At 36.7% G+C, this 26,824-nt stretch overlaps 1 protein-coding gene across 4 annotated transcripts in view; it reads right to left on the bottom strand.

Annotated features, from left to right (window-relative positions):
* The window catches only part of LOC129747589 (uncharacterized), a 56,999-nt gene extending 31,904 nt beyond the window's left edge, over nucleotides 1–25,095 (bottom strand). For 2 of the 4 annotated variants that reach the window (XM_055741891.1, XM_055741903.1), the window contains exons 1-2: nucleotides 3,883–4,008; nucleotides 3,657–3,804 (exon numbers count right to left, since the gene is read on the bottom strand). In XM_055741891.1, the coding sequence (XP_055597866.1) occupies nucleotides 3,657–3,665 (9 nt within the window). In that variant the 5' untranslated portion in view covers nucleotides 3,666–3,804; nucleotides 3,883–4,008. Of the gene's footprint in view, nucleotides 1–3,656; nucleotides 3,805–3,867; nucleotides 4,009–22,671; nucleotides 23,941–23,999; nucleotides 24,669–24,729 lie in introns of those variants that run through there. The other 2 variants (XM_055741882.1, XM_055741898.1) reach the window with 2 other exon arrangements.
* Between the last annotated feature and the right edge of the window lie 1,729 nt (nucleotides 25,096–26,824).

The raw sequence follows: 26,824 nt of genomic DNA, 5'->3' as shown, positions 1-26,824 counted from the left end.
AGCTACCGTATAAAAGCATTCGAAATCCACGCCTACTTCGCCAACTATTTACTGATCAAACAACAAGTTTAGTTCAAAAGTATTTTCATATATGATATATCCAACTTTTCCACTTCCACTTGGCAAGACAACCATCGAAAATTATCCAAACAATTTTAGTTTAGTGTTGTCCAGTTTGAGGAAAAAAAAATGGGGAAAAACTATGGAACCTAACTTTATTTTAAAATCAGTAGTAGGCGTTGATCAATATGTGAATTTTACAAAAACTGTCATAAAGTGTAACCATGAAATGGATCAAAATTTAAAATCCAGCATCAGGACTAAATTTCGAGTTTTCAGTAGTTCTGAGTTCCGAATTTCGAATTCCACGCTCTAAGTTCAAAAATCTTTGTTCTGAGTTTTGGGTATGAGAATTTCTGAATTTTGACTACTGAGTCATGAGCTCTAGGATATGAGTTCTGAGTTGTAAGTTTGGAACTCATTTGGAGCTGTATTATGAGATCTGATTTCTGAATTCCAAGTATTGTGTTTAGAATTTCTAAGATTTCACTTCTGAGTTCTGGGTATGATATTTGAGTTCTGAGTTCTGAGTACAGAGTTCTGATATCTAAGTTTATGGGTTCTGGGTTCAAAGTTTATAGTATCGATTTCATGATTTCCAAGTTCTGAGTAATGAGTTCTGAGTTTTGCATTAGAAGATTTGAATTTTGAGTTCAGAGCATTGAGTTCTGAGTTCTGTCTGCATTGGAAGATCTGATTTCTGAGTTCTGAATTTCGTGTTCTGAGTTCTCAGATATCAGTTCTGAGTTCCTTATAAAAGATTCAAGTTCTGAGATGTTTTCTAATTCAAGTTCTAAATTTTGAGTTCTGAGTTTTAAAGTTTAGAGTTTCAAGTTTTTGAGTTCTGAGTTCGAAGTTCTAAGTTATGAATTCTGATTTCTGAGTACTAATGATTGAGTTCTGCATTACGAGATCTGATGTCTAGAGTTTTTAGTTTCGTATTTTTTGTTCTGAGTTCTAAGTTCTGAGTTTTGAGTTCTGAGCTCTGAGAATTGTATTCTAAGATTCTAATTTTGAGGTCTGTGTTGTGAGTTTTGCGATCAGAGTTTGGAGATTTCTGAGTTCTGAATTCTAAGTTTTGAGTTCTGAATTCGAAGTTTAGAGTTCCAAGTTCTAAGTTCTGAGTTCTGAGAGCTGTATTCTGAGCTTCTAATTTTGAGGTCTGTTTTGTGAGTTTTGAGACCAGAGTTTAGAGAGTTCTGAGTTCTGGATTCCAAGTTTTGAGTTCTGAGTTCGAAGTTTAGAGTTCCAAGTTTTTGAGTTCTAGGTTCAGAGCTCTGAGAATTGTATTCTGGGGTTCTAATTTTAAGGTCTGTGCTGCGAGTTTTGAGATCAGAGTTTGGAGATTTCTGAGTTCTGAATTCTGAGTTCTGAGTTCGAAGTTTAGAGTTCCAAGTTTTTGAGTTCTAAGTTCTGAGTTCTGAGAGCTGAATTCTGAGGTTCTAATTTTGAGGTCTGAGTTGTGAGTTTTGAAATCAGAGTTTTGAAGAGTTATGAGTTCTGGATTCTAAGTTTTGAGTTCTGAGATCGAAGTTAAGAGTTTAGAGTTTTTGAATTCTAAGTTCAGAGCTCTGAGAATTGTATTCTGGGGTTCTAATTTTAAGGTCTGTGTTGTGAGTTTTGAGATCAGAGTTTGGAGATTTCTGAGTTCTGAATTCTAAGTTTTGAGTTCTGAGTTCGAAGTTTAGAGTTTCAAGTTTTTGAGTTCTAAGTTCTGAGTTCAGAGAGCTGTATTCTAAGGTTCTAATTTTGAGTTCTGAGTTGTGAGTTTTGAAATCAGAGTTTTGAAGAGTTATGAGTTCTGGATTCTAAGTTTTGAGTTCTGAGATCGAAGTTAAGAGTTTAGAGTATTTGAATTCTAAGTTCTAAATTCTGAAAATCATGTTCTGAGATCTAAGTTCAAAGTTATGAGTTGAAATTTACGTTCTGGAATTCTAATTTATGAGTTTTTAGTATTGAATCTTGAGTTGCATGTTCTGAGTTCTGAATTCAAAGTTCTTAGTTACGAGTTCCATATTTAAAGATCAGAGTTTGAAGTTCTAAATTCTTAGAATCATATTCTGAAATCTAGGTTCAAAGATGAGTTGAAATTTATATACCAAGTTCTGAGTTTTTAGTTTTGAGTTCTGAGCTTGAAGTTCTGACTTCTGAGTACTGTGTTATAAATTCATATTCATCGTTCTAATTTTGAATTTTCAATTCTGAATTCTATGTTCTGAGTTTTCTATGATATGAGTTCTGAGTTCTGGATTCTAAGTTTTGAGTTCTGAGTTCAAAGTTAAGAATTTTCGAGTTCTAAGTTCTGAGTTCTGAGAACTGTGTTCTGAGGTTCTAATTTTGAGGTCTGAATTGTAAGTTGTGAAAGTTGTGAAATCCGAGCTCAAAGCTTGATTTCTATTAACGAATTTTTAGTTCTGAGTCTTGAGTTATGAGTTGTATGTTCTGAGTTCTACGTTCTAAGTTAAGATCAGAGTTTTGAGCTTTGAATTCTGAGAATCATGTTCTAAGATCTAAGTTCAAAATTATGAGTTGAAACTCATATTCCGGTGTTCCAAGTCCGTAGTACTAAGTTCTTAGTTTTCAGTTCTGAACTTGAAGTTCTGAGTTCTGAATTTTCAGATTATGGTTTTGAGAATGAAGTTCTGAGTATAGGATTCTCAGTTTTGAATTATTAGTTCTCGATGAAAGTTTTGAGTACTAAGTTCATATTCTTGCGTTTTGAGTTATAAATTCAAAATTCTGGGTCTCAAGTTCTGATTTAAAATTTTAAGTTCTGAGTTATGAACTCTGTGATTTGATTTTTAGGTTCCGAGTCTAGGTTTTCACTTCCAAATTCTGAGTTCTAAGTCATTCATTAGTTTGGACATCAGAATTCTGAGATCTGAGATAAGAGTTCTAAGTTTTTTAGTTCTGAAATTAGAATGTAGAATTCAGATCCCAGAATTAAAAATTTAAACACTCAAAGTACCGGTAACATAACTTAAAAATCGTAAATAATAATTTTAAGTGATTTCATTTTTAAAAATAAATTTGAGTTCAAAATTTTGAATTCAGTATTTATTATCAAAATTATGGATTCCAAATTCAAATTTTGATTTATTAATTTGGAGTTTAATGGTCAAGATTCAAAATTCTGGATTCAGCATTCACAAATCAAAGTTCAGAATTCAGATTTCGGATTTCAAAATTCTGTATTAGACTTGTTATTCGTTGAGATAAATTTCACAAAATATTCATAGTTGTTATGAGCTCCTTTCAATACAAGCCCCGATATTTTGACTTTAAAAATAGAGCCATATCTCTCCATCATTATCATGATACCATTCAGTTATAAATAAATTTATTTAAACCTTTCTCACTCAGATCACCGTTGAACCACTCAGTTGTCATTTATATCAAACGACTGTTTGTTTTTCCAACCCCAATCACATCCATTATCATTAAGCCCCCCACACAATTAATACGACACATTATCACCACCCCTTGATGTCTAATTACAGTTTTCAATCCATCACTTTATTAGACCTGTCACTTCTCTTTCTGTCGATCGGTGTTAAAAAATTCGTACGAAAAATCACTTTAAATTTTCAACTTACAACTTTCATTTTGAGCTGAATTGTTGATTCGAACACACACTAACTAAAACAAATCACAGCAACCGTTGATGGCGTTGAGGACTGCTGATGGCAACACTGCTTAATCCTTGTGTGTAATCCAAGCAGGCGACAGGAAACGGCAGGAACGCTGCAACAAATGAGAAACCGGATCAAACCCAAAACCCGAAAAGACAGCACGGTTTAAACACACGGAACCGAAACTCACGCCACGAAAAAGGAAAAAGAAGGATTATTTCCGAACGAATCGAACGTTCTTCACTTCAGGAAATCCAAACGATGCAAGCACTGGACGTTAAATGACTAGCGGGCAGCCGACGATGGTTGATTTTATATTTTTTAAATGAAAATTCTTCGATGATGCGGATCTTTTTTCCGTTCGCTACTGCTGCGAGTTTTTCCCGCATCGGATCGACGACGGGTGGTGTAGGCGAGATCAATCGATCACACTCCGGCTGGAAGTCTCTCTTCGCGCGCGCGCGCCTAAAGCTTCCCTCAAACGTGAGAGCGCGAGCGTGAAGTTGAGCTTCTCTGGGGCGGCTAGCCGATTAGCGAAAGGTACGAGTTTGGAAATGATCGTTTTTTCCATTGTTGTGATGATGATCAGGAAATGTGCGATCGACTAACAACGAGAGTAATAGGAACTAATTAATCAATCAAAGTATCTATATGGAAAACAATCCCCATTTGGTTGAAAGTTTTTCCGAGAAAACCTTCCAATTGATAGTAGCAAGGATAATCATCCTCGTTAGGAATAACAATTTTATACGGTAGGTATCGTCGTCAGTCGGGTTGAAGTTATCGGTGGAAAACTCCTCTAAAGCTCGCTCAGAAACCTCTCTGTTATTCTCTCTGGCTCAGTGGACTGAAAACAACCCTTAAACCGAGAGAGTTTTCTCTATCCCCCGAGCACGTGTTGAGAACTTCGGAAGCTAAAGAATACCGATCTGTGGCGTACGTGACTGATTTGAAGCCACGCCGCCACTTGAAGCGGCTACTTGCTTTTAGTAGGTAGTTAGGTATGCATGCATCCAATAGTGACCATTCTAAATTTGTTTTATTCGCTTTGGTGCATAGTAGGCTTTTCCAGTTAGCTAAGAACTTTGCATTAAACATTACAATTTCTGGGTCCATTTCGCGCAATCGAGTAGGCGCTGGACTACATTCATACATTATGGCGCACCAACCAATTGATCGCGCCATTGTGCACCGCCAACTACTTGAATTGCAGTTTTCCCTTCCACTTCTGATACATACAGGCTGATGTTGCACATTCAGCAGAACTCGGTAGGTTTTGAAGTCTCCTGCCTACCTTAGACCGAAGAACCTTTTCAAGACCATTCCGCGTCGCCCGGACGGCGTGTTGTTATTGAGATTAAAACCGGAAAAGTGGCGGCCAACATGGATTTGTTTGGACGCTGTAATTGCCGTCGTCGTTGTTGTTATTGTTGTTTCCGATGCGGATCGTTACAACCAACCTGAACCAACCACCAACTATCGCAGTCAACATGCCGACAGCAGACGTTGGCCAACAGACGGACGTCAAATGAACTTGGGCCGTCGTGTTCTAAGGGATCTTTTTTTTTTATTTCGCACTTTGACAGTAGATCATATCCTTGTTAACTAGCAACAACAATACCGGCCACTACTCGGTGGTTGGCAGACGGTCAATGAATCAGAAAAAAAAATTACATTTGCGTTTAACAAATGCTTAACTTGTGTTAACGCTTCTAGAAGATTTTCATGAAAATACAGTAAATCATCCAGACAGCGTGAACAACCACTTTGGTGATTCATCAGAACCAACTCATATTCGTTTCAACAATCAGCAAAACTCAGCTACAACTGATTTGTTAAAGATACGAAGGGCGCAACTCGCAAGAAACATTTTCCGAGCAGTCGTGATTAAGTTTATTCAAAAAATTATGAGAATATTATTCAAAATCTTATTTGCACCATATTTAGATTATATTTCTTTTGTATGGCAAAGTTAAGTAGTGCTTTAAACTTTTTGATATTCAGCGCCTCAATAACTATATCATTAACCTGATATTTATTCATCAAGAAGTCAATGTGTAAAAAAACATTATTTCTTCCAAGAGAAATATACCATTTTTTGAAAGAGTGGGCGTGTACTAAACGGTCAGCACATGTTTTTTTTCGTGCGGAAAATTGCATTACAATTTAAAGAAAAAGCTAATAATTTAGATGTTTTTAAAAACCAAATTCAATTATGGATTGTTAAAAATAAGCGAATAAAGTTTTTTTTTCAGAAAGTTGCGCATGTGAAACATGCACAGTAGGGTGTCCCAAAATAGCATAACTTCTGGAAATCTGGGGGCTCAACCTCCAAATGGTATATTAGGATGTGGAGAACAAACTTTTGTATGGGGTCGACTAAAAAAATCATGTTTAGAGGTTCCGCAAGCGCAATCTTTGAAAAAAGACCATTTTAAAAATATTTGATTTTAAACAAACTCTGGGTTCAAAAATTTTCAAAAAATTTATATATTTAATATTAATAATTAGGTATTCAACTGACCAAAATCTGTACCTAGCGTAAAATTTTTTTGATACGAATGCCATCAAAAGATGCGACCAAAATACAATCTTTGAACAGCCATAACTTTTTTGTTTTCAGTCCAATCGAGTTGCAGTCTTCAGGTGAAATGTTAGTCTTAATTGAAATTTTAATAAAATAAACATAATCAGGCATTCGATGGGTAAAGAAAAAAATGTTATATGAAAAACCAGTTTTTTGTGCTTCTTCAGAACACTGTGTCTCAGAATCCCTTTCACACTTGAGCTTCAGTGCAACCCCTTCCTGTTGTCCGATTCCGCTCAAATTTGGCATATGGCCTTCTGATGATTCCCTCAAACCATCAAAGTCTTTTTTTGCAAGTATTTTGATTTTAAAGTAGGTATTTATTAAGACAAATTTGATAAATTAAATTAAAAAATATCCCAAATTGTGATTTTTATTACGGATTCAACCGAGAATAGCTCTTCACACGATGATACAAACAACAAGCTTTGTTCAGCAAAGTTTAGATGCACAAAAATCCGCATCTTTTGATGGTATTGGTATCATAAGTATTTTACGCTTGGTATAAATTTTGGTTAGTTGAATACCCAATTTTTGGATCAAAACATTTTTTTTTTTCATTAAAATAGCTTGCTTATTTTCCATTTCGAAACAAATTTGGTTCATTTTTCATTTTCTACGTGTAGTATTTAATCCACACAAAATTTAAAAAAAATATATATATAAATTGTGTGAGAATTTATTTAAAATCAAATATTTTGAAAGTGGTGTTTTTTCAAAGATTGCGCTTGCGGAACCTCTAAACATGATTTTTTTTAGTCGGCCCCATACAAAAGTTTGTTCTCCACATCCTAATCTACCATTTGGAGGTTGAACCCCCAGATTCCCAGAAGTTATGCAATTTCGGGACACCCTAAAGCACAGTAACCGTTCGTGAGCTGCCGAAAGAAATCGTCGATATTTTGTTTGCTTATGAAAATTGTTAGAAATTACAAAATATCTATTCAAGTAGAAATAATATGCAAAGTAACGAAAAAACCAAAATGTTTTTCAAAGAAAGAAAATTGAGTAGTCCTTTGGCCGCAAGTTTCGCAATTAGCCATCAATTAAAGCGAAAATAGTGTTGTGGAGTAGAAGGGTAGCAAGCTGAATTGAAGAAGCATCCGGAGGAACTTTATGGATGCTTGTGGGGTTGCATTTGCACCTGCTTTTAAATGTGATTCTTTCATATTATCAAACATGGCATCCTATTCAAGAGATTTCGCGAGGGTGGTATTTTCAAGAGATTTCGCGAAGGTGATGACAAACTATAATGAAAATGTTAGTCTTAATGATTGCTGCGATTTATTCAAATTTTCGGGAGAAAAGTTGTAAGCTTCGTTTGCTTGAAGACGTGTTTGACAGCTGCTCTGAACTGAACTGAAAAAGTTTCAAGTGAGATCAATCCATATTATATTTTTTCTGATTTCAACTTAACATTCTCAACATCACTTTATAATAATAAGAAACGTTTGGCAGGGAGCTCCGCTTCATTCCTCCCTTTTTCCTGTATCTTTTGCGTTTTTCATCACATGGATGGCCCGGCCGTAGTATAATCTGCAATGCATGTTCTATTAGACCGCTGCAAAAATTGAAGTATTGCTCCCTTTTTTCGATGCTCTTCGGGACACAAAGCATAAATGTAAAATTTCAGATGATTTGGTTGATTCTTCAATTAGCGCAACGCGTTTCAATTTTGTATGGAAATTTGTATGGGAGAAGAAATTTCTGCATATAAATTCAGCCAGAAAATTGAAATAAGCTTGAAATCATGTTTGACTTTAATTATTGGTTTTGTCTATTCTTGAGCTTCGTTTTTCGGTAACAAGAAAAGAAGTTAAGTAATTCATGATAAAAGTTATAAACTTTTCTAAATAAAAAAAACCGAATCCATTGAAAGGTGTTCGAAAATGGCAGTCTTTGCCTTCTAGGGCTTTCAATAATTTCATAAAATATTTTGGCAAAGGTTATTTAAATCAACAATCTCATTGGCTATGTAAAGCAGATTTTTGTGATTTTTTATTTTCATCCTACAGTAATAACTTTAAAATATGCAGTCAAGACTCTAAAATAATAAAAAAAAACATCTTTAAAAACACGTTTTTTTTGCATAACATCGAATATCTTTTCTAGGTTACATAAAAGGTTTGTGGTTTGTGTTCATGAATTGTACTACAAGCATCAAGGAATAATAATCATTCAAAGTTAAATTTTTGAATAAAACATTTTGTTTTCCCATACAAAATTAAAACTAATTCAGGACTCAATGAATCGCTTCCAAATATTTTATTGATATTATCAATAATCAAACCAACCAAAAAAAGTCACGGAAGGTGCAAAAATTTATAAACTGAAAATTCCCATATGTTTTTACCGGAATGAGCGATATCGGGCTTTTCGGGGGTAATAATTTAACGGCACTGTTAGTTGGACAAGACGTATAATATTCCACAGAAAATGAAATTAAAAACTACAGCGCGACGGTTCGGATCAACTGTAGAACGTTTATTTCTTTTAGACGGTACGAGACACATAACAAAGGGACAAAAATGCGGTTGTTCTGCTAGACGGTTTATTCTATTCTACCTAGGTTTGGTATGAGATGCTTCAAGTGGCGCCAAATTAAGGCAGCTAATTTTGGAGCGCGAGAGACTGACCGGTTGTTTGATGAATGACGGTGTTCGATAATCGAGATTTTAGATGGTTGGATTTTTGTTCAAACACCATACAAAGCTTGCAGCGATCTTATGTTCTATGTATCAAATACTGTGTAGAGAAGAAAAGCGAGGAATGTTAGAAGAAGAAGGAAAGAAATATAACAATTGTTTAGTGAAATTCATTGAAAAAATATAAATCACAACTGCATAAAATTGCAGATTGCGGTTTTCGTTTTTCTTTTAACCCTCATCCGTCCCAGAAATGTTTACCCGTTACAGTCCGTGCAGTGTCAATTTGACACTCCTGATTCCTGACTATAACCGATAAATCTCTCTTGTTTTTATCTTACGCAATTACACCACTAGAATCGATATGAAATTGCCTTTCTGGTAAATATGAATTGATTGCGAAAATCATTCATGAATATACTTAAAATCCAGTGAAAAGTTGAATTTAAGAGCAAGATAATCTGAGAAATTGCAAATTGGCAAAAGTTTCAAAACTACAGCTACCTTTGAAAATTCGTCAAAAATTCTGTGTTTTTTTAAATCTAAAGATGCGAAAAAAAAGTCGAATTACGTCAAGTTCCCAATACTTTTTTCAAAATTCATCTTGTAAGACTTAAACAATTTTGACGGATCATTGGTTCAAAAGTACGGTTTTTACACCTTTTTTTAAATTTTTGTGGTCATGATTTTAAAATTTAAAAAAAAATCCTTGTGTGAACGTATAGCTTCTTACTTAATCTTTTTTGGAAACTAAGTGATTTTTTAGCAGTCCGTAAGCTGATCTACAGTCTTTTTTCCGATGCATATTTTTTCGGATTTTTTTCTTAGACTTTGAATAACGGAAAACTGAAGTGTTGTAGGTGAATAATGTCTGGGAAACATATTTGAGTTACATTACGAAGTTTATAAAACTATAAATTTTGTAAAAATGGGTTTAGAAACAAGAGAGATATAACGGTGTCAAGCGAGGAGTGTCAAATCGACACTTAATGTCTGATTCGGGAGATTTTTATTGGGGCTTTTGGAGTGCGTCCATAAAAAAAGCAATGATGCAAAATTAAAAATTTCAAGAATTTATTGAGGGTCCTCGAAGATATTTTTCCATTTGGATGTACCCGAATAAAGTTGCAAGCCTTCAAATTACCAATAGTGTCATATTGACACCCAAGAGCGGGTTAGGGTTCAACATAATCCGGAATGAGCAGGGTTGTACCAAAATCGTGCTTAGACATACTGGGTGTTAAGTGCCAAAAACTCAGAAACAAGTAAGAAATCTCTTTTCTTTTTCTGTAGAAATGTAAGCAGTGAGAAGTATTCAAAGTGTGAAAAAACAGAACTGTTTTTCAGCATTGCTAGCAACTTAAGACTTTTGGATTTAAAATCCCTATAAGGCTTGGATTTTTTTGGCTTTAGAATCAGGGGAACTCAGAAGTTTTCAAAACCGTCACAGATTATTGGATTCCAGAGAAACCCGTAACCATTAAAAAGTTTTCAACTTTAGAACCGAGTCGGTCAAAACATTTTTTACACTCAATACAGACTTAACCAGAAAAATTATCCATTATCGTTTGAGCTAATAAATATCTACAATGATTCAATCATTGTTTTTGCTCATATTCTAATTCTGTTGAAAAATTGCGATCGAGACTTCCCGTACCGACTCGGGTCGAAAGACCTACCAGCCACTGGTGGGTCAAACATACATACATACATACATACATATTCTAATTCTGTTGAAAAATGTTGCAAATGTGGTCCTCAAAACACGAATTCTATCATTCAACATTTCATGAGTTTCTGACAGGTTTTCAACTGTCGTTTTCCCGCAGCTTCCTGTTTCTTATCCTACTGTTTAGATCGCATTCGAAATCACCAAAGCAGCATTCGAAATCAGGAAGTCGTTCTGTCAATCACATGCAATCCAAATAAATAATGATATATTTCACGCCTACTGAGAATTACTGATCGTTCTCACTTTTATTCTTCCTGTTTCCAGAAACACGAAAAAAAATCGAGATTCATTCGAGTAAGCAACGAAAAAAAAAACCTTTAAAATGTATATCATAAAAAAGCGTCTAAAAACAACGGTATCTGACAGACTAGCGGTTCTTGAAGCCCCATAGGGTACCGCAGCACCACCGTGACTAATTACGCGTTCGTAACAAACGCAAATTGGTTAATTTCGATTAGCAGCATCATGCAGCTCACTCGCAGACAGGATACTCGATACTTGATACTCACTCACTCACCAACAAATGTGAACGAAGGTGGAAGGAACTGAAAGCACCTGCACAAAAAAGTCTGGCTACTTGGATTGGATAGTGTGTTCCTTTAGCAGTTTTGTTTGCCCACACATAACATCGGGTCTTTGACGACGACCCCTTGGGGTTGAGCCAGAACGGACAGGGAAGAAAAAAAAGGTTATAATTGGTTTCTGACGGATTAGTATCTAGCAGGGGTGCTAGTCGAGAGTGCTGTCCAGCGAAACATTTTTTATTGACTTGAAATACTGGTTTTTGTTTTTTATTATTTGTTTATAGGAGAGCATGGCGTTTTTTTTTTCGTTCACTTTCAGTTTCGTGGAACAGCGAAACAAATATGGAAGTACCCCGATCGTACACTACATGGGTACACGCTTTGTTATTTTTTGCTCCATATAGTAGGAGCCTGCATACAGAAGTAGATATAGAGTGAGTAGAAGTATCCCTAAGAGGAGTGATGAAACTGGTTCTAACGGTCGAGCGAGATATGTAGCTTTCAGAATCCGGAGACTTCCTGTACTTTGGGGGCCCGAGACTAATGAACTTAAGAAGTGGTTGGCATTCAAGAGAATAACTCAACAACGAGATAAATTCGCCAATTGAACCGGTCTATCTGTAAAGCGGGCAGCTGCTGGCTGAAAAAAAAACATGACATGTTGGGAGGAATAGGAAGAACGTTTATCGTTTACATTTGTTCATTTCTTAAGTTAAAAACACGGAACATGACAATGCCATTTAGATTGAAAAATTTGCTTTACACATTTTGGAAGTCTTAGGAAAGAAATCATTCTATTATCGAATTAGTATTTTGAAAAATTTTCCTAACTTACAAAACTTATTCTACTGTTATTCTGTTGGCAAGTACAAGGAAACAAAAAAAAGTAAAGGGAAAAATACCACAGCAGTGTAATTTTTTTTAAGGGTGGTGTTCATCTCTGTTAATGAGGCGTTAGTATGTTCGACCGCCCGACTCACTAACATTGATCAAGCCTAATTACTTCTTTATCTTAACTCTTATCGAAATGCAGTCTTAGGATGAAATATTTCTCATGGTTTAGGCTTAAAGAAAAGCTGTATTCCAAAGAAATCGGTCAAAAGGAACCAAATTTATTGATGAAAAACAGGTTTTTCTTGTTTCTCCCGAACAAAATATCTCAATATCCCATACAAACTTAAGGCTCGTTGATCGACTCCTTCCCGTGATCCGATCTGACCCAAATTTTGCATGAGACCTCGTAGTAGGTCTAGGATCAATTTGAGCCTGCAGCGCATAACATTTACAGGTTTGAAATTTCCCATATAAATGTGGGCCAGTCTATTGCGCATGCTAACCGCAGCGCAGCTTCCAAACAGGAGAATAATCCTCTCTACTTGCATTCGTCACGTTACTCTAACGCTTTAACCATTTCGGAAACCTGGAAGGCAACGTACAGCAGCATGTGACCCATCTGGATATAATACATTCCTAAAGTTGCTGGCATTGATGCAGAAAACAAATCCTCCAAAACTACAGAAAAATCATACTGTAGGCTTGGATCAGCTCACGCGTGCTATCTGCAGCGTAGCTCTACACCTCGGGAGTAACGCTCTCGACATCCAGCTTCTTTCAACCGATGCGGGCTAGTCCACCATCAGGAGCTTTCGGACCTGACCAATCCTGGTTACAGGTCCCGAGAGTCCTCCTCCCGGCCGTCGGAAATGAACTCATGCTGATAACCGCAGCGTGACTCGTGACGATATCGAGAGTAACCCTATCGAACCCCGACATTCTGGACTCGAACTCCAGTGACACCTTCTGGCTGACCTGCAGCATCTCGCGGCCTCTGCACTGGCGATCCTCTACGCTGGTGGTCCTCTGAGCTTGGATCAGTTCATAATTGCTGACCACAACGCACACCAAAGCACGAGAGTAACCCTCTCGGCTATGAACACCACCCAATTAATCCGGGGTGTTGCTGCAGCTGGACCTGTCCATCTCTGCGCAGTCCGGTTGTAGATCCCGAGACTCCTCCCGGCCGTCGGATGTGAGCTCACGCTTGCTAACCGCAGCGTGGCTCGTGACGGCATTGAAAGCAACCCTCTCGGTCTACGAACCTCCCCGGACTCGAGCTCTGACGGAGACTCCTGGCTGGCCTGGAACATCTCGCAGGCTCGCCCGACTGCGGTGGTTCTTTGGCAAGTGGTTGGCACCTCGATAACCGCAAGTATTAATAAACTTGAGTGTACCCCTCTCACTAACTCGTTTATACAAAATCCAGACGTATCTGGGTCCATAACTTGTTTAAAACGCAGGTTCAGTGTTTGTAATAGAGTTAATCTTTATTCAGTTTCGTTCGTCTAGTCACTATAATATCACTCATTACACTAGCGATAGCTATTTGTCACTTTCCATTTCTCACCGGGGAAGTACGCATTTCTCAATGAGTATTCCGATTGATCTATTCATTCTTATCTGCCAACACTGCAGTTTGAGTAGAATTGCTTTACAGTGTGATGATGTAAACATTTGTACCACCAGTCAGCAGAAATCATAAATGATCAATTGCTATTGTTCTCCATAGACGAATTGACCAAAACAAATGGAGAACCAAAACAATGTGTTCTGGTTCAACGACGGTGCAGCAGAATGTTCTACTACCAGGATTCGATTTTCCCTGGAAGATTCCTCTCTACTTTTCGTCACTGTTATGGACAAGTTAGTGCTGATATGCGTACTAGACTGATTCGATTTGGGGTCATTTTTTAATGTCTCAAGCCCTGAGGATTCAGAAGCTCCATTTAAGTCCAAAACTCAGCCATGTTTCTCGCAGAATGTTCAAGAAACTTTAACATGAGTAAATTTCAACTTTTAGGTTTGTATGGGAAAATTTGATATATTGTTCTGAAAACTCAACATCATTTTTGTTTCTACTGTTTTGTCATTTTCGTCATATTTTTCATGTTTGTCATTTTAGTCGTTTTTATATTATCTTTTATGTCATTTTTGTCATTTTTGCCATATTTGTTCTTTTTGTCATTTTTGTCATTTTTTATCATTTCTATTATTATTGTCATTTTTGTCATATTTGTCATTTTTGACATTTCTGTAATTTTGTGTAATTTTTGTAATTTCTGTCATTTCTGTACTTTTTGTATTTTTTTTTGTCATTTATGTCACCTTTGTCATTGTTGTCATTTTTTCTTTGTTCGAAGAAAAAACTTCTAAACTTTCTGGCGTTTAGTTGTACATATTTAAAATGTTTTATTTCGAAAGTCCAAAAATGTGACGCTTGCAGTACCTGCTAGTTTCATCCAGAACGACGGCGCCGAGCGGTAAAAATTTACCAGTCAAGATCAAATTCCTCTACTCACAAAGTCAAAGTCAGCCGTCCGTCCATCAGACAGTGCAGTGGCCGATGTTGACGATGGGCCTACGATCTGATGCCTGTCAACGGACTATTAAAACGAAACCCTCGGCAAACAAAGAGAACAGAATAAAATATTTAAGGCACACACGCGTGTAATGCCATATTCGTTTTCATCTGGTGGAAAGATGGTTGTGCACCAACTGCTGTCATCTTCATATAAAAAAAACGCTTTGACAGCACTTGGTGCACTACCGGTGCACCACCAGGATGAAAACGAATATGGCATAAGTAATCTGGTTTCGCAAAAATCCGTGCCTAAAGCCGCTTGCTGCGATCCATCAGCGAATAAATATGTACCGAAATGTGGCGGATCGCACATGGCAAGAGTCTATAGGTAGGCTGGCAGCTAGCAGCATAAACAAAACAAACCATCCGGACCTTCGCTTTCGTCGATCCATGGTAGATTTGCACATAAAAATCGCCATCGCGTGACCTTGCTTCGTCTCCGCGACTAAATTTTTTGTCTGTTTTTCAGTTCTCAACTTCAGGTCTTTTGTTGGATACCTCACAAGTAAACCTTCCCACCGTTGCGTCCGCCAATTTGGCCTACCCTCGCTTGTCTGAGCGACATCTTGGAAATACCATGAGAACTGGGACCGGAATTGAGCTCAGAATAGGCAGCTCCCGAAACCAATAATCGTTCGAACACTTCTCAATCCCGGAATTGAATGTCTTGCAAATGAAATTATTGCTTCCCCATGAGCTGGACTTCACATGCTGTGAGTTGCGAAATTCTTTGCTACATTTAAGATTCCGGTTACTAACTGGATTCCTCTTAATTAGGGCTATAAAAACTACTCTACATGATCAATGAGATCAGCGCAGTGAATCCGAAGCCGGTTTGATATCAGGAAAATCGAGTGTACCACTAAAATATGGCTTGAGCAGTTTTTTTCCATACAAAAAAATTATTAAATAGTATAATTTCAATGGAACAAAAAACTCAAAAATTTTAATCGTTCGTAAAAGTCATAAGTCGTATTGAAAATTCACCACCAGATGTTTAACGGACCCATCAACTAAGCAACTTGCTTCAGGATCTAAATAGGCAGTAAAGGAGCTAGCATTATTTGAACCGAACAATCATCATATAGTCAGTAGGAACTTTTCGCCACCAGGTGACCGATCTTGAACTTGAGTGAGCAGCACGAGCCACAAAGTTCGACGCCGATGCCTACAACTTTCAAAGCACACAGCACACGTTACCATAGAGATTGGATGCCGTGTGTCTGTTAACTTTAAGAAACGTTAACAGCACCATGTGTCTCCCTTGAAAACGAACTGCGCAGGTTCCGTTTCGTTATAAGGATAGATGGCACGCTGCAAAATAATAACATTTTTCAAGTCTTGGCCATCTTGATCCATTTTGGTTTTTTTTCTTTTACCATTCTTCTCATTTGTGTCATTTTCGTCATATTTATCATTGTTCGTCAGTTTTTCTTTGACATTTTTGAAATTTTAATATTTTTTAACATTTTTGTTCTGTTGTCAATTTTTTATCATTTTTGTCTTTTTTGTCATTTTTGTCATTTTTGTCATTCTAATCTTTCTTGTCATTTTTGTAATTTTTGTCATTTTTGTCATTTTTGTTATTTTTGTCATTTTTGTCATTTTTGTTATTTTTGTCATTTTTGTCATTTTTGTCATTTTTGTCATTTTTGTCATTTTTGTCATTTTTGTCATTTTTGTCATTTTTGTCATTTTTGTCATTTTTGTCATTTTTGTCATTTTTGTCATTTTTGTCATTTTTGTCATTTTTGTCATTTTTGTCATTTATGTCATTTTTGTCATTTTTGTCATTTTTGTCATTTTTGTCATTTTTGTCATTTTTGTCATTTTTGTCATTTTTGTCATTTTTGTCATTTTTGTCATTTTTGTCATTTTTGTCATTTTTGTCATTTTTGTCATTTTTGTCATTTTTGTCATTTTTGTCATTTTTGTCATTTTTGTCATTTTTGTCATTTTTGTCATTTTTGTCATTTCTGTCGTTTTTGTCTTTTTTTTCATTGTTTGTCAATTTCTTAATTTTTTGTAAATTTTTGTCATTTTTGTCATTTTTTTCATTTTTGTCATTTTTGCATTCTTGTAATTTTTGTCATTTTGTATTTTATTTATTTTTTGTTTTTTTTTTTGTTTTTAGTAGTTTTTGTCATTTTTGTCATTTTTTCATCGTTATCATTTTTGTAATTTTATCAGTTTTGTCATTTTTCGCATTTATATATGTTTTTTATGAAGAACGCATCCCTGTAATATCTTTAATTTTGTTCAATACGATTGAAAAGCGATTCCATATTGATTGTTTAAGGAAGTATTGAATTATTAGTAGTTGTAAAACATGATGTTACGTTTTGTTGAGTTTTATTGTCAATTGAAAAACCATAAAACTTCCCTTGAATGAATTTAACTTATTTTTCAAAGGGGATTAAGTATTAACATTTATTAGCATCTTCTAAGGATAGTTGAGACCAAAATCACTCTATTAGTCTTAGTTTGATGTGAAATTACTTAATAACATTTGACAACGACTGACGACGTTTTTAAAATTAAACCTAACATAGAACTTCATTCCTTTCGATTGTTCTGTTGAGTTATACATGACAACTCGACTTAACAATTTAATCGATTCGGAAATACTTAAATCGCACCTCTTAACAATCACGTAACAGAAGGAGGCATTAAAATTGCTGATGACTTATTTAACGCTCGAACAATTCTCACTCCTTCTATTCTTGTAAGCAAACAAAAAAATAACTCAGTTTGGCAAAACAAAAAGAGACTGGCAGGTCTAAAAAGCCAAAGTAAATTCAAAAGAAGGAGTCGTACGCTCATCAGGAATGAAAAGGGAAAGGATCTACCGGTTCTACACTAGTGAGCTGATCGAACTTCTTCAATACGTATTCCATGGGTCAGTGAACTTTCTTTTCCATCCATCCAATTCGCCCTTGAACACGGCCAAGTTTTCCGATCGTAGCAGGCCGCCCAGCAGAAGTTTTCCGTATTGGTCATGCTTAATTAAATGTGACAGATAAAGTATGCGGCGGCGCCGGCCAAAAAACAAACCAAGTAATAGCAGGCTGTGACGGTTGAAGCGTGCACAAGTTATGTATTCTAAGTGAACCGATAGCGAGGGGCGAGTCTGTTTACTAGCTGTGAACTGCAGGAACGATTTAAAATTGCAATTCAGTTTTTCGCGAATCGATGCGGTTGAAAATTGAAAACCGGCGTCGCCCAGCGATATGATCGAGACCGCCCACGAGGAGTGCCATTTCCCTAATCGGTTAATGTTGGCTGTTGATGAATACGATGATTGCTATAGAATTGGCTCTAGGAAGAAATGGTAGAGCCGAAAATTGACAGGCAGCCGTAATTTAAATAGAGTGGTATGCCAAAAAAACCGTCCACGTGGATCTCAAAGGCATGATTCTTTCCAATTCGCTAGACCTCCAAACAATTTAATTGTTGTTTGGTAAAAATGTTAAATATCGACTATTTTTTTTAAATTCAACTAACTCTTCAAAATTCACTGATGCGTTATGATGGACCGGCATTGAATCGAGTGCTCGAACGAACAGAATTCAAAGTCAGGCAGATTCAATCAAAATCTCCATCCTAAATTGACAAAAAAAAAAATCTCCCATCATGCCAATGATGATGGCTTATTGGTCACAGCACATAAGCCACATGGTTGTCGACCATATGCCTAAAGCACGATGCGTTGCTGACTTCTAACGGATGTTTCCCTCCATTCTAAAAAATACCCACAACAATGATGCTTTGCTTTAACGGTTCACTAGATCGAGCCCGTTTTGAGCAATCTGTCACCTTCAGCTTTAGGCAGTGAGTAGTTGACACAAACTTGCATCGACACAAACTTGCATAGGCCTGTGTCTTGTTACAGTTTTTTTCATCTTCGAGTAGGCTAATTTATTAACGGAAATGTTCTTTTTTGACGCCCTGTCCACCACAACACAACGTCCATTCACATTTGTGGGCTTTTGCTTCACGACTTCAGTGTAAGTTCAGTCAGTTAGCCAGCCGCAGGGTCGATTATGATCTGGGTTGTGCCCCATGCGCGTTACGATCTCCGGTCACCGAATCTAGTCGGCGGCGTCGTGACCATCATCATCGCTGCGGTTCCGATTGGTCTGTGTGTATGTGTTTAAAGCGAGTTAATGTTTATTCTTAAGTATATAAAAATAAAACACTATAAAACTGAACGCCATTTGCTACGATGACTAAGAAGTTCTTAATTGCTGATAGCGTGTACCCCTACTATATGTAGTAGGCTGCATTTTCCTATGTTGCTATGGCAGCAACTATTTATGCCATGCCTTTTGCCTTAGTCGTATAGTCGGAACAACCGGCCTGCTGGGATCTGGTTGAAAGGGTTGGATGATGGTAACTGGGCTCATTCAGAATTTTGCTGCTGGTTACTAAGAAGTTCTATATGAATGGTTTGCGTGCACAATTCAGGGTAGACAATTTATTGATTCTTGGTTTCAAGTGCAATGCCGCGTCACGGTTCTGACTGGAAACGTTGCTTGTGTTTGTGCGTGACTTGTGTATGTGTGACTCTGTGCAGAAGTCACAGACGCCTTTTGCGATCATGGAAGCGTGAATGTTTCCGCATTTTATCCTCGATCGTTCGAAGAACGATGAACTGCACGATTTTTTTTCATTTAATGTTGAGCCCCATACTAGCACGATTTGTAATCACAGATAAAAAGCTACAGATGTTCTTGTAAGAAGCACGCGACTCGATGAATGAATTCATAGTAACTAACAGTGAAGCTGTAACTATTTTACATGAGTAGGTGTTCCTGTGTAGGAAAGATGATACATTTGACTATCTTAATTATTTTATACGAAAATGATCAAACAAACAATTTTATTCGGCCACCTTATCTTGATACAACACGCAGCAGTGTAACCGTACTCACTGAATCCATCAACTTAATCGCCTAAAGCTCCACCGCCCACCACCCCCATAGGCTTTGCTTGCGTGCCTATTCTAATCAAATTCGCGCCACTTAATCGCAATGGGAATATCGGAGACAGGTGGCTTGGAGGCTGCTTCATTGTGGAAAACAATTAGCGAGGTAGCCTTCTTATGATATTTCGCCCCCTTTCATTTCCTAACACGCAAAATCACCGTTCCTCAAACAACGACGGACAGATGTTGTGTCTACTCAACTGATGGAGACATTAAAGTTTTTTTTTCTCGTTTCTTGCACCAGGTCATCGAGTCGTTTGTTAACTCGATCCCAGAACCTTTGATTGTCAACACACTGAAATCACTCTTCTTCTCAGTGGAATAATTTGACTTCGAAGCATGACTTTGGTTCTTGATGGTTTTTCAATGAGCGACGAATTTATAAAGGGGTTGTTATACAATTAAGGTGAAGGTGGCTACTGTATAATTTAAGCAGCCTAACTATTTCTTACCTGATTATCAACAATGAAAGTATTTGAACATTGCGTTTCATTCATAACATCTCATGAACTAATAATATTTTTGTGATTAAAAAATAGGGATATATCCCGGAATCAAATCTTGGGGTTTGAATTGAGTTGAATTTTGACCAGCCAGAAGGTCCCATGTGAAATTTTAGCTCATTTGGTTGACTCTAATGTGTCTCTAAACGACGCTCAAGTTAATATGAAAATTTAACACTATTTGCTCTAGCTAAACTGCTAAATCCACTTTTGAATCCAACTTTTATGATTTCTTGTTGAGATTCATCTCATCGAAGCAATCGATGAGATGAATAGCAACACACGCATGGTGGTGTTTTTATAAATAAACAATAAGGAAATGTAACCATGAGATGGTTTTAGTATAAATAGAACATCATGCATTGTAATAAAGTTTTCCTAGTTCTACCACCAACCTGAACAAGTCTCTCCTTTCCACTGCCCAAGTGCTGCATCAACATTTCTCAACAAATTTGATTTTCTTTATCAAGACGTAATGTCACTCATTTCCTTTCAAGACCATGAAATGATCAGAATAACAAAAAAAATGATTAAGAAAGACGAGAATTATTTCACTCTCAAACGTTAGCGATAAGAATTCCTTTGCTGTTTGAAAAAAAAAAGACTAATCAGTTTTGGTAGTACACCCTTTAGATGGTCATACCCAAGGTCTTTTGATACACTAGGTTCTCCGACTTTCACAGTAAGTAGGCGAGGAGTGAGCGGGGCTCTCAATGAGTTTGTTTATTTTTTGCTCAGCTTTTCGGTGGTTTGTTGGTAAACAAACTTCATGAGTTCCGTATAGTTGCATAGCCTACATAGCCAAAATGGCTGAATCGGGATTTCGATATTCGGTAACACCTCCTGAATATATACACACCTTGGGCATACCTTTTTCCTACCCTTAATAATGTTTATGTCGTAATGGCGATCTTGAAGTCGATTACACCTTCGCATCGGAAGGCCTTTCCAAGTTGATGAAAGAAGATCATGTGTTTAAGTGGAAATGGGAGGGCATAAGCACTAGAAAATGCTCCAAATGAATGTCACAATCTGATATTGCTCGAGGAGGACCTGCGTACACTCGGAGTATTCGAGCGACGAGTGTTAAGAACCATCTTTGGCGGCGTACAGGAGAACGGAGTGTGGAGGCGAAGGATGAACCACGAGCTCGCGCGACTCTACGGCGAACCCAGTATCCAGAAGGTGGTGAAAGCTGGCCGGAAACGCTGGGCAGGACATGTTGCGAGAATGCCGGACGGCTGTCCTGCAAAACAGGTGTTCGCTACGAATCCGGTAGGAACAAGACAAGCGGGGGCGCAACGAGCGAGGTGGTTAGACCAAGTGGAGCGTGATCTGGCGAACGTGGGGTGCCCGAGAAATTGGAGAACGGTTGCTATGAACCGAGTGAATTTTAGGAATTATGTTCGTCAAGTTATGTCGTGAGACGGAATACTATGTAAATAAAATAAAAAATGAATGTCACAATCTAAGAGTCGTTCTACACTGTCTAGCTACTCCTCGTGAACGCGGCTTCACAACTTTAAAGGCCTTGACATAGTCTAATCAAATCATACTCTTTCAGGACTTTACGCTAGGCCCCATGTTGTACTAATCCTCAGATGTCGCAGTACAAGAGCTTTGATAGAAAGTCATTTGATCCCACCCGTAATCGCGATTAAGCTTTCCTTTTGATGTGGAGGTCACAAAGGCACCTTTAGCATCTACTTCAGCATACTCTTCTTGGTCACTGGATGCCTAACTTCTCCAAAGACGGCTTTCCGACATCTTCGCATTTTTTTATTTTCATCCCTTAGTATGGTTCATCTTTTAAACAACGACATCTTCGCGCAATGCATCGAGGTTCTATTTATCCCCACAACCCCTCCACCGAATGACCCAATACCTGCTGCGGACTGCAACTATTTTACAAGGCCATCAAACTCTGGTCGAAAAAATGACATATTTGATACATTTAGTAACTGACAAGCTCACTTTTAGCTATCAATAAACATTCAACTTTTAAAAAAATCGACAGTTAAAATAAAAGTTTGACATGAGCAATTAAAAAATTAAGCAGAAATAGCATATTTGGGTTTCGAATCGACAGACGAAGAAAGCCATAAAATTTCTTTTCCGTTCTACAGAAAGACACAAATTTGATCTTCAACAGTTTTATTATATGTACTAACCGAAAACAGAACAAGAAACTGGGCGAGTTGGAATGAAATTGTTCTAGATAAAAATATTGCCAAAAGGCTATATGAAATTTTTTTTTTGTTCTTAAAACATAACTAAAAACTCATCGAATACTTCACTTAATGCTTGTGAAACCGTTTAAATTATGTCAAATACTTGTCGTTTTATTGCATTTTATTATCTACTGAAAATTGCACATCTTGATAATTAAACTTTGATCATTTTCTAACAGAAACTCAAATAACCATTTATGTTTTTTTTAGTTTTAATGCTTTAAACGTTTTTAGATGAAGTATTAGGCATTTGTATGTTTCATTGTACAATAGCGGGAAAATGGAAAAAAATCCACGAACATTGTCCAACTGTAACAATATATAGTACATCTAACTTAACAATCATACTTACGTTAGCTGGTAGCGGACGACATCAACAGGCAGGCGTCATAGTCGGTGACTGTTCAAAGCTCTATTAAGTTGAATTTAGAACTTCTCGCAAGCAAAACCTCACAAAAACTGCGTGCGTAATTTGATATTCGGCATTTGGAATCTCTCGACAATTTTTCACTTATCTTTAAAGCACGAAACTCTTAAACCTGTGTCACTTTATGGCAATCCAACGCAACTCATTTGTTCGATACGCCTTTCAACATCACCGGCACTAGGTCTACGCAGTCGTTCCTGCAAACAGTCGTTTGCTAGCTCCAACAGCTGCCGACCAACAACGCTCCAAAGAGGAAGCTGTTCAGGTTCAATCTTCCTGTCAACCATAGCTTCCCAATCGGCATCACGGGCCGTGACCCGTTCTAGCAAATCGGGCTCATCGCTCTGGGAAAGTATTGCGTGCAGTACTGCTTCACCCGTAGCAACCTCAGCTATCACCACCCCAAATGAGTATATGTCCAAAGCAGGAGTAACGGTGCGTCGGAGGGCTTCCGGTGCTAAATATGGTCCCGTCCCCACAACTCCGGTTGTCGTTAGGCTGCTGATTGATTTAATTAAACCAAAATCACACAACTTAGCTATTTCTCCGTGAAGCAGAATATTTCTTAGCGTCACATCCCGATGAATTATGTTAACGGCAGGGTCGTGTAGGAATTTTATAGCCCGAGAAATCCCCAGAAGGTAGTTCAGTCTTCTGGCAACTGGCACTGGAAATCGTTTTTCGTTTGATTGTCTCAACAAATCCTCCAGCGTACCATCCGGTAGATATTCGTACACTAAACTGAGTTGATCATCATTTGAGTAGCCGAGTAACCGGACAATGTTCGGATGTTGATTTCGGGTCAGAAGGTCAAGTTCTCGATTATATTTTTCCTCGTATTTGTAGTTCGATGGAAAAAGTCGTTTGATGGCCGCTACAGGAATGTCTTCGGTGAGGTGTAATCCCAAGAAAACTTGACCGAAACCTCCGGATCCTAGAAGTCGCCCATTTGGGTTATTCCAAGCTCTGTTTGTGAATGGTCGACTGTCAAAGTTGGCAGTTGCCGATTGTAGATAGGCAAAACGGAATTGGATTGGAGTGTCCAGCTCAGCGCTAATAGTTGAAGAAAATTCTATCAAATTAGAACTGGACACTGGTTGAGGTTGTCCGAAAAATGATAGATTGGGTAAATCATTTGCTGATGCTTGATCAGGCCCGTTTAGCAAAGACGAAAGTGCTGGACCGTCAAAGGAACTGAAATTAAAAAATTATTAGAATGATTCACTAGAATCAAAACTCCAAGTTCTACTCACCGGTTCGTATTCGAAGATCCCTCCTCTTGGTCCTCACTTATCGATTCCAGTCGTTCACTACGACTTATGCTTTCGTTTCGATTGATACTGTGTTCACTGCTGTTACGGCCATTCGTAACGGTGCTTTCGCTACCGCTTGATTCGTTATTTGACGAGGACATCGAATCGCGATTCATGGAAGCTTGATTCGGCCCACTCAAGAGCCCGCTTAAATCAGGCAGCGGTGAATCATTTTTAGTGTCCGATAAAGTAGACGGAATACGACCATCGAGTATAGAATCCGGAGGAATCTCGTTGGGGAAATTTACAATGTCTTCACGTTTGGGTGTCGACGGACGATTTAAATTGTTTTCAAGCGTAAGTGATTGCATTCCGTTTTGCAACTGGGAAGAATTTGGGTAGGAGATCCGATCCAGATCTTTCTCCAGGAGCTCTTGAAGGACTAGTTCCGTATCGACTTCAGCTGCCGGACCTTTTGATGGTCTAACCGGGCGAGCTATTTTCAAAAAGTTATCCGCTATGTAATCGGCTGCTCTGAACAATTCCGCCGTTATCAAGAGTTGATAGAGATGGTTCAAAGTCGGCCTTTTTCTCCCCGAAGTTCCCCATTCTTCGAAAAGCAGTAAGATTGGTGAACTTCCTTGTCGGGTAGCTACCTCTTTAAGGTCTCTGGAATAGAATTAAAAATTTAAAAAACTACCCGATTTTTTTTTTAAGAAACATGACTCACTCCTCATGTTGACCGGTGTAGCGCAGCTGATAGCTCCGGGGTGGTTGACCGATGTCGTCCAAGTTTCGCGGGATCAGCTCCATGAGCGTGTGTAAATCACTCTTTAAGATTCCGGCCACGGAATCCAGCTCGAAGAGAATCCTTCGAAGTTCGGTATCCGCTTTATACTGCGGCATTGTAAATAGTTACCGATAACAATCAACAGGTCGAATATGCTGGCACTTAATCGTCGATAACAAACGTCATTGCAAGGAGCGATACTTTAAACTACGGCTTATTTTATTAGGCACTTGATGAAATTATAAAACAACTTAAACTCTTACAAAAATGGATAAACTGGCACGCGAACGCGATAAAAACCGAAAACGAATGGATTTTGTTTTGACTGAAACAATTTCAAAAACAAAACTTTCTCTGAAGGTGTAAGGCATAACTGGTCGAAATTCTGTGTGTGTTATAATAAGTTTGTAGACTATCGAATGCCGAACAATCAATAAATTAAAATGGCTCGGGAGCTTCCAATAAACTATACAAATCAAATTTAAAATTTGTGTAAGCCATTTGAATAAAACTCAAAAGCTCATAAGGCATTTCTAACTTGATTTTTCGAGAGTGTGATCCATTTATTTCAAACTCAGCTATTACAAAAAAAACAGCAAAAAAACACACAAACAAACAAAAATATATATATATAAACATGACGATTCACATTATCATGATGAGATTAAAAACCAATTTAAAAATCGATAAACAAGCGAAATAAGAAAAAAAAACAATATAACAATAATTTCCGAAAACTCAAAAAAACCCAAAAAAAAAAAATTAAAAGACTGGGAACAATTCGACCATATCGGTAAGTTTTTGTCATTAATGTTATTTTTGTCATTTAAGTATTTTCCTCATTTTTGTAATTTTCTTTTTTTGCATTTATTTAGGACCTTTTTTGGCATTCGGGTCCTGTAATTTTTGTAATTGTTGTAATTTTTGTATTTTTTATAATTTTTGTAATTTTTGTAATTTTTGTCATTTTTGTCATTTTTGTAATTTTTGTCATTTTTGTAATTTTTGCCATTGTTGATTTTTGTCATTTGTGTCATTTTTGTCAATTTTGTCATTTTTGTCAATTTTGTCATTTTTGTCATTTTTGTCATTTTTGTCATTTTTGTCATTTTTGTCAATTTTGTCATTTTTGTCATTTTTGTCATTTTTGTCGTTTTTGTCATTTTTGTTATTTTTGTCATTTTTGTCATTTTTGTCATTTTTGTCATTTTTGTCATTTTTGTCATTTTTGTCATTTTTGTCATTTTTGTCATTTTTGTCATTTTTGTCATTTTTGTCATTTTTGTCATTTTTGTCATTTTTGTCATTTTTGTCATTTTTGTCATTTTTGTCATTTTTGTCATTTTTGTCATTTTTGTCATTTTTGTCATTTTTGTCATTTTTGTCATTTTTGTTATTTTTGTCATTTTTGTCATTTTTGTCATTTTTGTCATTTTTGTCATTTTTGTCATTTTTGTCATTTTTGTCATTTTTGTCATTTTTGTCATTTTTGTCATTTTTGTCATTTTTGTCATTTTTGTCATTTTTGTCATTTTTGTCATTTTTGTCATTTTTGTCATTTTTGTCATTTTTGTCATTTTGTCATTTTTGTCATTTTTGTCATTTTTGTCATTTTTGTCGTTTTTGTAATTTTTGTCATTTTTGTCATTTTGTCATTTTTGTCGTTTTTGTCATTTTTGTCATTTTTGTCATTTTTGTCATTTTTGTCATTTTTGTCATTTTTGTCATTTTTGTCATTTTAGTCATTTTTGTCATTTTTGTCATTTTTGTCATTTTTGTCATTTTTGTCATTTATTTTTGTCATTTTTGTCATTTTTGTCATTTTTGTCATTTTTGTCATTTTTGTCATTTTTGTCATTTTTGTCATTTTTGTCATTTTTGTCATTTTTGTCATTTTTGTCATTTTTGTCATTTTTGTCATTTTTGTCATTTTTGTCATTTTTGTCATTTTTGTCATTTTTGTCATTTTTGTCATTTTTGTCATTTTTGTCATTTTTGTCATTTTTGTCATTTTTGTCATTTTTGTCATTTTTGT

This window comes from Uranotaenia lowii, chromosome 1, assembly GCF_029784155.1.
Source record: "Uranotaenia lowii strain MFRU-FL chromosome 1, ASM2978415v1, whole genome shotgun sequence".
Lineage (NCBI taxonomy): Eukaryota > Metazoa > Arthropoda > Insecta > Diptera > Culicidae > Uranotaenia > Uranotaenia lowii.
Note: the sequence above shows the minus strand (reverse complement) of the source record. Positions and strands in the feature narration are given on the sequence as shown.